This window comes from Nomascus leucogenys, chromosome 14, assembly GCF_006542625.1.
Source record: "Nomascus leucogenys isolate Asia chromosome 14, Asia_NLE_v1, whole genome shotgun sequence".
Classification (NCBI taxonomy): Eukaryota; Metazoa; Chordata; class Mammalia; order Primates; family Hylobatidae; genus Nomascus; species Nomascus leucogenys.
In genome coordinates, this window is record NC_044394.1 from 70,523,571 (window position 1) to 70,536,432 (window position 12,862).

General features: G+C 42.8%; 1 protein-coding gene across 1 annotated transcript in view; it reads right to left on the reverse strand.

Moving 5' to 3' along the window:
- LOC100586164 (charged multivesicular body protein 3) overlaps positions 1–12,618 on the reverse strand; it is a 57,924-nt gene extending 45,306 nt beyond the window's left edge. The window contains exon 1 of the mRNA XM_003268778.3: positions 12,431–12,618. Coding sequence (XP_003268826.1) covers positions 12,431–12,475 — 45 coding nt within the window. The 5' untranslated portion in view covers positions 12,476–12,618. The remainder of the gene's footprint in view (positions 1–12,430) is intronic.
- Positions 12,619–12,862: the final 244 nt, after the last annotated feature.

The following is a 12,862-nucleotide window of genomic DNA, read 5'->3' on the forward strand; positions in this document are numbered from 1 at the left end:
TTCAGAGTCCCAACCAAAAGCCCTGAATATCTGCTTATGAACTCCAATTTTTTTTTTTTTTTTTTTTTGAGATGGAGTCTCTGTCACCCAGGCCGGAGTGCAGTGGCGCCATCTCGGCTCACTGCAACCTCTGCCTCCCAGGTTCAAGCAATTCTCCTGCCTCAGCCTCCCGAGTAGCTGGGACTATAGATGCCTGCCACCACGCCCAGCTACTTTTTGTATTCTTAGTAGGCACGGGGTTTTATCATGTTGGCCAGGCTGGTCTCTAACAACTGACCTCAGGGGATCTGCCCACCTTGGCCTCCCAAAGTGCTGGGATTACAGGTGTGAGCCACCATGCCCGGCCATGAACTCCAATTTTTATACTCCACAACCACAGGGTTTGTCAAAAACTCTACTCAAATTCTATTTGTCAGCCACTGCATTAGGAATTAGAGGATCTCTTTAGGGGGAAGGTAGTCCCAAATGATTGGGTTCATGTAACTGAGCTTCCCTCTTTGCTGAGATCTTGATTTTGCAATTTCTCACTGCCCTGGTGGCTTTCAGTGATTTCAAATAGTTACACTTTTTGTTTAGCTCTTTTAGTTATTTTTGGCAAAGGGTTGGTTCAAAGCAACTTAGCCTATAAACACCTTCATGATTTTTTAAAGAACATGTTTCCTAGTTCTGTTCCATAAAAAGGCTTAGAAGCAGGGACACTCAAGTAGCAAGAAGCATCATGTGCACTCAAATTTTGGTTTCTAAATAAAAACCACATTTTTCTTTTCCCGCTAAAAGAAACCACTACATCTTGGAGAAATGGCCGATTTCAGGTCTCAGGCTAGGAATTCACAAATCATACCAGGATATATGCTAGAAAACAAGGAAGTCTTCAAAGATTAGTAAAGTTATGCTAAAAGCAGATAGGAACTGGCTTTGAAATAGCTCCCACTGACCAAATGTGTAAGTTTTTCAGTATCAAGCGGAATAATGGTTAGGACTATAACACACTAAATATATAAAAATCCATGAGTCCAAAATGGTGCTTCTGAGAGGCACGCGTGGAGAGAGAATGCAGTTGATACCACCGGATATTATTATACCAATTCTTTATTCTAAATATTAGCGATTAAATAAAAAGCATTAAGCACTTATCCTGCATTTTCAATAGAAACCATATGTCAAGGTAACCAAATAGCCCCAGCTAATAAGGGACAGATCTTTATAGAAGACTGCTAGCTAGAAATGAAAAAGAAATCAGAGAATTAGAAAAATCACCACTCTAAAAACCCTTATAGAATAGCTGATTCAGGAAAGGGACACCTATAAATGCTAATGTGTCTAAGTGAAGGATTACTGAAGAACTGGACATTCACATGGTGCTAAAATATCACCCCTCAGGTTAGTTACCAGCATAAAAAGGAAAAACATAATGTAAAGGTCTGGTGTGTCACTACCTCAACCAGGTGGCCAAAGTTATTAGCATCATTAATTACGAGACAGACATTATATGCCTCCTGATGTGATACACTATGAAGTACACAGGTTACCTGTGAGGCATTCTTGCTAAAATTGTTTAACCTGGATCTTATCAAAGTTAGATCCAACTTCCATTTCACAGAAAATGCAGGGGGCAGAGAAAAAAGCTAACCACAAAAGGAACAAGATCATGTCCTTTGTAGGCACATGGAAGGAGCTAGACGCCATTATCCTCAGCAAACTAATGAAGGATCAGAAAAACAAACACTGCATGTTCTCGCTTATAAGTGGGAGCTGAATGATGAGAACACATGGGCACATGGAGGGCAACAACACACACTGGAGCCTGTCAGCCGGGGGTGGGGGTGGGGTGGGGGGCAGCTTGGGGGGATGGTGGGGGAGGGAGAGCATCAGGAAGAACAGCTAATGGATACTGGGCTTAATACCTAGGTGATGGGATGATGTGCGCAGCAAACCACCATGGCACACGTTTACCTATGTAACGAACCGGCACATCCTGCACATATACTCTTGAACTTAAAAGTTGGAAAAAAAAAAAAAAAAGCTAACCACAAGACAGACAAATCCAGAACAAGGAACATTCTACAAAACAAATGCCCTACTTTACAAACAAGCCTTTATTCTTACAATGCTATAAGTAGAAAGCAGGGGATATTTATTTATTTATTTTTTGAGATGGAGTCTTGCTCTGTCACCAGGCTGGAGTGCAGTGGCGCAATCTCGGCTCACTGCAACCTCCGACTCCCTGGTTAAAGCGATTCTCCTGCCTCAGCCTCCCGAGTAGCTGGGATTATAGGTGCACACCACCACGCCCAGCTAATTTTTGCATTTTTAGAAGAGATGGGGTTTCACTATGTTGGCCAGGATGATCTCGATCTCCTGACCTCATGATCCCCCCGCCTCGGCCTCCCAAAGTGCTCGGATTATAGGCGTGAGCCACTGCGCCCGACCCAAAACAGGAGATTTTTAAATAAAATCAAGTAACAGCCAAACACAAACCTCGCTGAATCCTAAGTTTTAAAAAGTTATAAAAGACATACTGGGAACACTTGGGAATATTTAAATATGGACTAGATATTCAATGATATGAACGTATTTTTGTTATATAGAATTTCCATATATTGTAGAGATGCAATATGAAATGTTGCAAAATGTGTTATATTTATAATCTACTTCAAAATGACTGAGCTGAAAAATATATATCAAATAATAGCAAAGTGCTATCAACATTTGATTATACGGGTTTTCACTGTACTATCTGCTGTGGTATGAATGTTGGTGCATGTCCCCAAATTCGTATGTTGAAATCCTAATCCTCAAAGTGACAGTATCAGGAAGCGGGGCCTTTTGAGAGGTGATTAGGTCCCTTCGGAATGGAATTAACACCCATAAAATAGGCCCAAAGTAGCTCTTTTGCCCCTTCAACTATGTGAGGACAGCAAGAAGGCACCATCTATGAACCAAAAAGCAGTGCCCTCACCAGATACTATATCTGTCAGGGCCTTAATCACAGACTTCCTGGCCTCCATAACTGTAGAAAATAAATTTCTATTGTTTATAAATTACTCAGCTTGTAATATTTTGTGATAGCAACTCAAATGTACTAACCACTGCTATTACTTCTACTTTTCTAAAAATTTAAAAATTTTCATAATAAAACTTTAAAAAAAAGTACTTGGCATTTCATAGGTGTTCTATTTTAAGAAGAAATTAAACTTGACAAAGTCTTTATGATAATATATACAATAGTGAAATGACAAGTCACATAATTGGAGAAGATAAAGATGTTCAGTCTCACTGGTATCCAGGAAAAAGCCTGATATTCATTTCATTCTTCTACGACTGGCAAAAGTCAAAAATTCAGTTAACAACAAGTGCTAGAGAAGATATAGAGACAAGCAACTTTCATATATTGCTGGTGAATGTACAAATCAGTTCAATCCCTTTAGAAACCAATTTAGCAGTATTTTTGTACAAAGAAGTCATATCCTAAGATCCAATAATTTCCCTTGTATATAGCCTAAAGAAACTCTCTCACAAATACACAAGCATACTGGTATTAGAATGTTCATTGCCTTGTTGTATTACACAAGGAAACAATCTAGAAGTCCATCAATAGAATAAATATACGTGTGTGTGTGTGTGTGTGTGTATATATATATATATATATATTTTTTTTTTTTTTTTTTTTTGAGATGGAGTCCCGCTCTGTCGCCCAGGCTAGAGTGCAGTGGGTGATCTCAGCTCACTGCAACCTCTGCCTCCTGGGTTCAAGCGATTCTCCTGCTTCAGCCTCCTGAGTAGCTGGGATTACAGGTGCCTGCCACCACACCTGGCTAGTTTTTGTATGTTTTAGTAGAGACGGGGTTTCACTATGTTGGCCAGGCTGGTCTTGAACTCCTGACCTCAAGTGATCCGCTCGCCCCAGCCTCCCAAAGTGCTGGGATTACAGGCATGAGCCACCGCTCCTGGCCTTAGAACTAATATGTTGTCATAAATCTATACAATCAAATTCCATGGAGTTAAAATACATGAAATACATCTACATATATTGGTATGAATAAACTTCATTTTCAAAATATACAAACAACACTGAGCAGAAAGGAATCATACCAAATTTAGGACAGTGACTGTCACTCTGTGTGCTGATGTAAGAAAATGGGATAAAGAGAGTAAGCACGTATATAAGTGTATTGTTTCCTGAGGCTGCCATAACAAAGTACTTAAAACATAAATAAGAATCAATTGAACCCAGAAGGCGGAGATTGCAGTGAGCTGAGATTGCACCACTGCACTCCAGCCTGGCGACAGAGCAAGACTCCGTCTCAAAAAATAAAAAATAAAAATAAATAATAAATGTACTGTTTCACAGTTCTAAAGCCAGAAATCTGAGTATCACTAAGCCAAAATCAAGGTAGCAGGAAGGCCATGCTTCCTCCAGTGGATCTAGGGAAGAATCCATTTCTTGCCTTCCAACTTTTAATGGCTACCAGCATTCCTTAGTTTGCAGTCTCATCATCCAGTCTTCAAGGCCAGCATCTTCAATGCTGTCTCTGCTCCATCCTCACATTGCCTTCTCTTCTTCTGTGTATGTCAAATCTCCCTCTAAATCCCTCTTACAAGGATACAGGTGATTGCATTTAGGAGCCATCTTAATAACTCCCCATCTCAAGAACCTTAATTTATTCATACCTGCAAGAACCCTTTTTCCAAATAAGGAACATATATAGGTTCCAGGGATTAGGACCTGATCTCTTTGGGGGTGGGGAGCTTCTTCAGCCTACCACAATGGATATGTTATCCTCTGTTTTTTAATTTAAAATATTAAAGATTTTTTACATATTTAAGAGCGAAATTAAAGGACTGGAAAAATATAACAAGAAAATCCTTAAAAAAAAAAAAAACACAGAAATACAGGCCAGGTGTGGTGGCTCACGCTTGTAATCCCAGCACTTCGGGAGGCTGAGGCGGGCAGATCACGAGGTCAGGAGATCAAGACCACGGTGAAACCCCGTCTCTACCAAAAATACAAAAAATTAGCCAGGCGTGGTGGCGGGCGCCTGTAGTCCCAGCTACTCGGAGAGGCTGAGGCAGGAGAATGGCGTGAACCCGGGAGGCAGAGCTTGCAGTGAGCCGAGATTGCGCCACTGCACTCCAGCCTGGGCGACAGAGTGAGACTCCGTCTCAAAAAAAAAAAAAAAAAAAAACCAGAAATACATAAAAGTCAATTTAACGTAGGAAAATAACTACTGACTCCAGAAAACATTTTTCAGATAATTTCAGACTAGACAATACATTTTAATGGTATAAATTCAATAGCTATAGAAAGGCAAACAGTGAAAAGTAAGTTTCCCTCCCATTTTTGACCCTCAGCTACCTAGCTCCTCTCCTGGAGGCAATCTAGGATTTTGTATATCTTTCAAGACAATCTAAAATACACATAAAACTAGAAATCAGCCAAAAGCAACAAATACAAGTGACCTTAGATCAAAATCTGCCTATTCCTGTCACTGTCAGCTGAGTATATATCAGCTCAATCATGCTATATTTCAAATGTCCAAGTGTTTTCTCTTACCATTGTAGGAGATCCGTCAGGGTAGTGGGAAAAATTGTAAAAAGATGCAAACCTTCATGGAAGGTCGGGAGGTTTTACAAAAGCTTCAGAAAAGGATTTGGCTGGAGGCAGCCAGATTCTCTTATCTGGGAGATGTAAGGGGATGTAAAGAAACTGATCTAGGTAAGTTAGTTTACTTAAGCCTCAGAACCTGGCCTTTAATCATCTGCCAGCAGGACTGCTCTCTCGGGGAAGGGGGGTTGGGGACTATGTTAATTACTCACAAGTGTGTTGACTCAAAGCCTTTGTCATTAAATCTGTACTGAATAAATACCCACAGCTCTGGCTTGTCAGGGCCGCGGTTGCTACAACACCCTCCTCAGGGTCTGTGAGCAGCCTGGTCCCCTAGCCTGCTTTTTCACTGGATACCTGTGTCTGAGTGTATTCTTTCATCCGTCGTTTGGCCAGGATCTGCGGGTCGGACCTGGCACACCATCCCTACTTCTGTCCATGAAACAAGTACCTGACGAGCTCTTTACTCTTCCTGACGAAGTTCAACATTATGCCAGCCCAGTGGGTGATAGAGAATAAATAGAAACATAATTCTTGCTCTTAAGTTTACAATTTTGCTGAGGACACAAAGCAGAAGAGAAAAATATTCTTCCAGGATTTCCTTGTGTCTATCTTCTCTCATCTCTTAAATTCTGTCCAAAACTGAGCTCTGGCTCCTTCTCCTCCACTATCACCATTCCCATCGAACTTGCTCCTTTCCTGAATTCTCTCCATCTCAGCTCATGGCACTGCCATTCAGGGGGATGAACAGGTTTGACTGGGGTAGGGTTAAACAGAAACCTAAAAATCATCTTTGCACTCATCCCACATGCAGTAGTTCAGCAAATTCTGACTATCTATGCTAAATATTTCTAAAACTCATCCTATCCTCTCCATTCTCATTGCCATTCTAAGGCTCACATCATCTATCACCTGCACCACTAACCAGCCTCCCTACCTAAATCTCTTCCTTCTAGTTCATGCCCTAACCCACTGTTCTGAATGCTCCCCATCTTTAGTAGGCATGACACACAGACCTTTATTAATCTGCCCTCTACCTACCTCTCCAATGTTACATCTTACCACTACCATCACTCCTCTTGCATTCCACACAGAATAGCATTTCATCCTCCAACCATTCTGAATTTTTTCCCTAGTTCCTCTAACATATGTTCCACACTTCTAAACCCTGCATATTCAGTTCACTTTGCTAGAGATGCCTCCCCTTTCCTGATCCTATACCTACCTGTCCACCTGGTGAATGCCACTTGTGACAAGACCCAGAGACCCTCCCTGACCAGCTTCCCTTCCCCATTCTGAATAATCACTCCCTCCACTATGGCATCAAAGACTTTGTACATACTTAAATTATTGCTCCTATCTCCCTACAGTGTTTATTTACATGTCAGTCTCTTCCAGTAAATTACATTTTTTGAAGTCTAGTGTCTTATTTTTGTAAACCTTATTCCAATCCAATGCACACCAAAATCACTCAATATTTGTTGTATGAACTAAGTGAATGAAGCTTTATCTTTTTCTCCATTTCCCCATCTCATTTTCTTCCCTTTTCTGATAGAATCCCACAACCATGAGTCATGACCCAGTCTAAGAACATAAGTTAGTCATATGATTTAAGAATTCTGATGCCACGGAAGGGGGCACTCCACCCCAAGACTAAATCAGTGAAGTCCCTAAGTAAGACAGAACAATTTTCCCAGCAGAACCTCAAGTCTAAGAGAAGGATCTGTTTCCAGCAGAATTCCATGTCCTCCTGACTCCCACCCCAAGACTTACAGGTTTCTAAATGGATTTTAAGGCATCCTCATCCTCAGCAGGCCCAGTCTGGTCTTTACTTGCATCCTTTAAAACAGAATAGGTTTCACCACTAAGATGTCTCCACCAAAGTTTGTGCAGCGGCAAAGATTTTAGTCTGTAGAGGCTCCTAATATAGTTAATGTTTCCCTAGAGAGTTCCTTGAAACATTGCTCATCTTGGGACTACCTGACCTTAAACCCTACTAAACCTTATTCTGATACTCACTCATCATTTAACAAATATTTACTTAGCACCCACTGCATGCTGCATATTATATCAGAGCTCTGGAGATACCACCCATAATGTATCTTACTTGCCCGAATTGACCTGTCACCATGGCCTAAATGGTACCACGTGCGACAACCATGATGGTGTGATATGACTACACCTAGCCTCTGCTTATCCTGTGCCAGGACCCAGACCCACATACCTGCATCTTTCAGCCCCCAACGGAAAGAGCTGTTTTGTAAGTTTATCCCAACTCAAAAACTGCCCAGCTGAGACTACAGCATTTAGTCAATTCCCTCTCTCTCTAACGCCTCTTCCATTTCTGCCAACATTTTCTTATCTTTAAAAAAATGTCCTTCACTTGGCCTCTTAAGTATTTTCTTCCTCCCTTAAAAGAAAAAAAAAAAGCCAAACTAACGTTACTTGGCTTCTTATTCATATACAGCTCTCAATACTTTATCAGTGCATCAGCAGTTCTACAAAGAAAAAAGTATTTCCCATCTGTGATGGTTAATTTTAGGTATCTCCTCAGCTGGGTTGAGGGATACCCAGATAGCTGGTAAAGCACTATTTCTGAATATGTCTATGAGGGTGTTTCTGGAAGAGATTGGCATTTCAATCAGTGAACTAAAGATCAGCCCCCACCCAATGTGAGTAGGCACCATCCAATCAGTTGAGGGTCTGGACATAACAAAAAGGTAGAAGAAAGGCAAATTCTTGCTCTCTTCTGCATTTGGGATACCCTTCTCCTGCTCTTGGACATCAGAACTGTAGGTTCTCTATTCTCTGGACTCTGGGACTTCCATCAGTGCTACCCCAACTCACTAGGTTCTCCGGCCTTCAACCCCGGACTGAGCTACACCACTGGCTTCTCTGGGTCTCCAGCTTACAGACAGCATATGATAGTACTTCTCAGCCTTCATAATCCCCAGTCAATTTCCATATTAAATTCCCTCTCAACTACCTATCTATCTATCTATCTATCTATCCATCCCCATTGGTTCTACTTCTCTGGAAAACCCTGACTAATACACCATCCCTGCTTTATTGGCACCTTCTTGAATTACAGACTAATGCTAAGTAACCATGGCTGGTGACAAAACACTTTCTTTGGTCACAAGTCACAGGTGTGAGAGAAAGCCTAGCACTTGGTAGAAGCTGACCCTAAAGTGGATGGACATTCTTCTAATAAACTAAAACATATCATCAAAACTGAAGGGGTAACTTGAAGAACTGAGGAGGAACTTGAAGAAAACCTTGGGCAGGGTATCTCCAGCACCAGATAAAGTGGATCATCTAACACTAAAAATTCTACTAAATAGTCAAGAACCCATTCATAGGCAGGAAGAGGATGGAACACATGACAGAGAAAGGTCAAACTGTTTCTGATTATCTCAGCCTGGAGATAATCATTCCAACCACTGAACTCCTATACCTGTGTATGTGGTACTGTATTAGTCGGTTCTTACATTGCTATAAAGAAATACCTGAGACTGGGTAATTCATAAAAAGAAAAGAGGGCCAGGCATGGTGGCTTATACCTGTAATCCCAGCACTTTGGGAGGCCAAGGTGGGCAGATCACGAGGTCAGGAGATCAAGACCATCCTGGCTAACACGGTGAAACTGTCTCTACTAAAAACACAAAAAATTAGCCAGATGTGGTGGCACGCGCCTGGAGTCCCAGCTACTCGGGAGACTGAGGCAGGAGAATCCCTTCAACCCAGGAGGCGGAGGTTGCAGTGAGGTGAGATAGCGCCACTGCACTGCCTGGGCGACAGAGCGAGACTCCATTTCAAAAAAAAAAATTATTGAGAAACTATTCACAATAGCAAAGACTTGGAACCAACCCAAATGTCCATCAGTGATAGACTGGATTAAGAAAATGTGGCACCATGGAATACTATGAAGCCATAAAAAAGGATGAGTTCACTTCCTTTGCAGGGACATGGATGAAGCTGGAAACCATCATTCTCAGCAAACTATCACAAGATCAGAAAACCAAACATTGCATGTTCTCACTCATAAGTGGGAATTGAACAATGAGAACACATGGACACAGGGAGGGGATCATCACACACCGGGGCCTGTCAGGGGTCGGGGGCTAGGGGAGGGATAACATTAGCAGAAATACCTAACGTAGGTGACGGGTTGATGGGTGCAGCAAACCACCACAGCAAGTGTATATATGTAACAAAACTGCACGTTCTGCACACGTAACCCAGAACTTAAAATTTTTAAAAAAAAAAAGAAAAGAGGTTTAACTGGCTCACGGTTCTGCACACTGTACAGGAAGCACAGCAGCTTCTGCTTTTGGGGAGGCCTCAGGAAGCTTCCAATCATGAGGGAAGGCAAGTAAATAGGCATCTTACATGGCAGGAGCAAGACAGAATGAGGGGGAAGGTGCTACACACTTTTAAACAACCAGATCTCATGAGAACTCACTATCTCAAGGACGGTACCAAGGGTGATAGTGCTAAACCACTCATGGGAAATCTGCTCCCATGATCCAATCACCTCATACCAGGTCCCACCTCCAACACTGGGGATGACAATTTGACATGAGATTTGGCGGGGACACAGATCCAAACCGTATCAGGTGCCCTATCCAAACTAGCTCTAGTTTATCTTACTTGCTAGAAGTTAAGTTCTTTGGCTTATTTCACCTTTATAATCCCTCTTTGGGAGGTAGCATAAATGGCATGATAATTCTAAGTATAGGCCTTAGAATACATAACCTCTGGTCTGTAATTCACAAACCGTATGACCTTGGGCAAATTACCTAAATACTGTATGCCTCAGTTGCCACCTGTAAAGTGGAGCTAATAACAGTTCCTACCTCATAAAATTGCAGAGTGCTTAACACAATGCCTGGTTCAATATGTTAGCTAAAGGTGGTGGTAGTTAGGGCTAATCTTAATTCACTCTACAACCTTGCTACTCAAGTGCAGACCACCAGCATCAACATCACCTGGGAGCTTATTAGAAATCTCAGACCCTATCCAAGACCTATTGAATCAGATTTTGAATGCTGACAAGATCCCTAATGATTAGTGTGCACATTAATGCTCGAGAAGCACTGCTCTACAACACCCAGACTTGTCCATAATGGGGGGAAAAAAATCTAAAATTTTTTATTCAATAAATGATCTTACCTGTTCGGCTCTGGCAAGCATAGTTTTAAAAATCAATCTCATGCATCAATCCTGCCATTTTCCAGTGTCAATCAGCTTTCTCAGGTAGATTACCCTACCGAAAAGTGTACCAACATCGTGTTCTTAGCAATTTATCATTTAAAAACAATCTAAGTGTACAATATACTATAGTAGTATAGTAGTACATATACTAGAGACTAGTTTAAACAATAAAGCAACCATTTCCCCAGCATCTTTTTTGCTTCTCCATAATCTTATCTCAATTTACGAATGGCAAGGCCAAACACTGAAGGCAACAAATAATCTCTCCCTACCACACTTCTACAATACAAGAATCTTAGAATATACAGATGCCACAAAATGTGCATCTATATGTTCTACAGCTTCCAAAGTCATGTTATACCGTTACTTCATTTAAGCGCCACAATTTTTATTTTACCAAGGAGCAAAATTGAGTAAGTTTCCTGACGAAAATAATGAGTGTCTACTGTTCTAGGGCCTTTAACAACAACAACAAAAAATTTACATTAACGCACATTATGTGCCAGGAATTGCAAGATGCATAGTTTTTAAAATGTGCCTGCTAGAGCTGAACAGGTAAGATCATTTATTAAAGGATTTCAGGATTTTTTTTTTCCATTATGGACAAGCCTAGGTGTTGTAGAGCAGTGCTTCTCAAAGCACCGATGTGCACACTAATCATTAGGGAGCTTGTCAGAATTCAAAATCTGACTCAGTGGGTCTGGAGTGGGGCCCGAGATTTAACAAGCTCCCAGGTGATGTTGATGCTGCTGGTTGGCAAGTCTGTGCCGTATTTAAATAATTAGCCCTAATTACCAATATGAAAACTTTGTATCCCTGAATCTTCAATTACTCTGAGGTAACACTACTATTATTCTGGCTTGACAGACGAGAAGGCACTGAGAAGTGAACTTTCCAGAGATCATAGAGCTGAGATGTGGGAAGGGAGGATTCAAACTTAGGTTGACTGACTCTGCAGGGCACTGTCAACTGTTTGCCTCCCAATTATTATCTCAATTAATAGGTAACGAGAGTTCGAAGCCGGGTCCAGAGCTATCTTCTGTAACATTCTTCAGGGTCGAGTCCCTGCCCCGCTATATGTGCCTAGGGTCCACACAAGGTTGTAGGGCTGGGGAAAGAGGAAACTGCGCCTCTTTTTCAACACAACGGGGAGGACGGAGAACAGACGGCTCCTCCGGCAGACGCGACCCGGCCCGCTCCAAACAACGCTCCGAGCAGGAGAAGGTTCTCCGGGTGGTCCGCAGACGGGCTAGAGGGGTGTGGCCTACGCTGGGAAAAGGTTCCAGGCGGGTCGTACCAACGCGCGCAGGGGGAAGGGTTTTCCGAGGCAAGAACGGTGTCGCTGCCTACGCGCTCAGTAGCGAGGTGGGGAAACTCTTCATCCATCCCTCGGCTACCTGGTCGAGAGCCGTAGCACCAGGAGCTCTCGCTCCCCACAGCCGACTCCTAAAGGCTCTTCCTCTGGCCCCCCTGTCGAGTGGGAGGCCCCGGAAATGGGGGCCGGGCGATATCGGGCAGGCGGTGGGGAGAAGAGTGTCCTGTCATCTACCAACTCCAGTGCGCCCCACACAGATCCACCCGCTTATCTGCCGCCGCCGTAGCCCTTACCAGTTCTTTGGGCGGCTTCTCCTGGGTCTTTCCAAACAGCCCCATGACGAACTGAACCCGTCTTGCCCCTTCCGGCTTTCCGTTCCCCGCGCCCAAGCAGGTCACGGGCAGCCGCCTGGGCGGGGCCCGCGGAGAGGGAGGTAGTCCCAACTCCCAGAGTAGGGAGCGGCGGCAGTGAGGGATGGTGCGCATGCGCTGTACGCATGCGCAGTATTGAGTGAGTGGGAGACTAGTCGAAAAGGCTGACGTCATTGTGCATGTTCTGGGCGTGTCTGTGTGGGGGAGACCACGGATTCGGTGTTTTTCCTAAGGTGTAGAAATGATTGCTCTGAAAGATACGAATTTGTTGGCTACAACTGCTTCTGATACGTCACCTAAACCTAGATGTTGCCCCAGAAGTCTAGATCTCCACGGAGACGTGTACACTTAGCA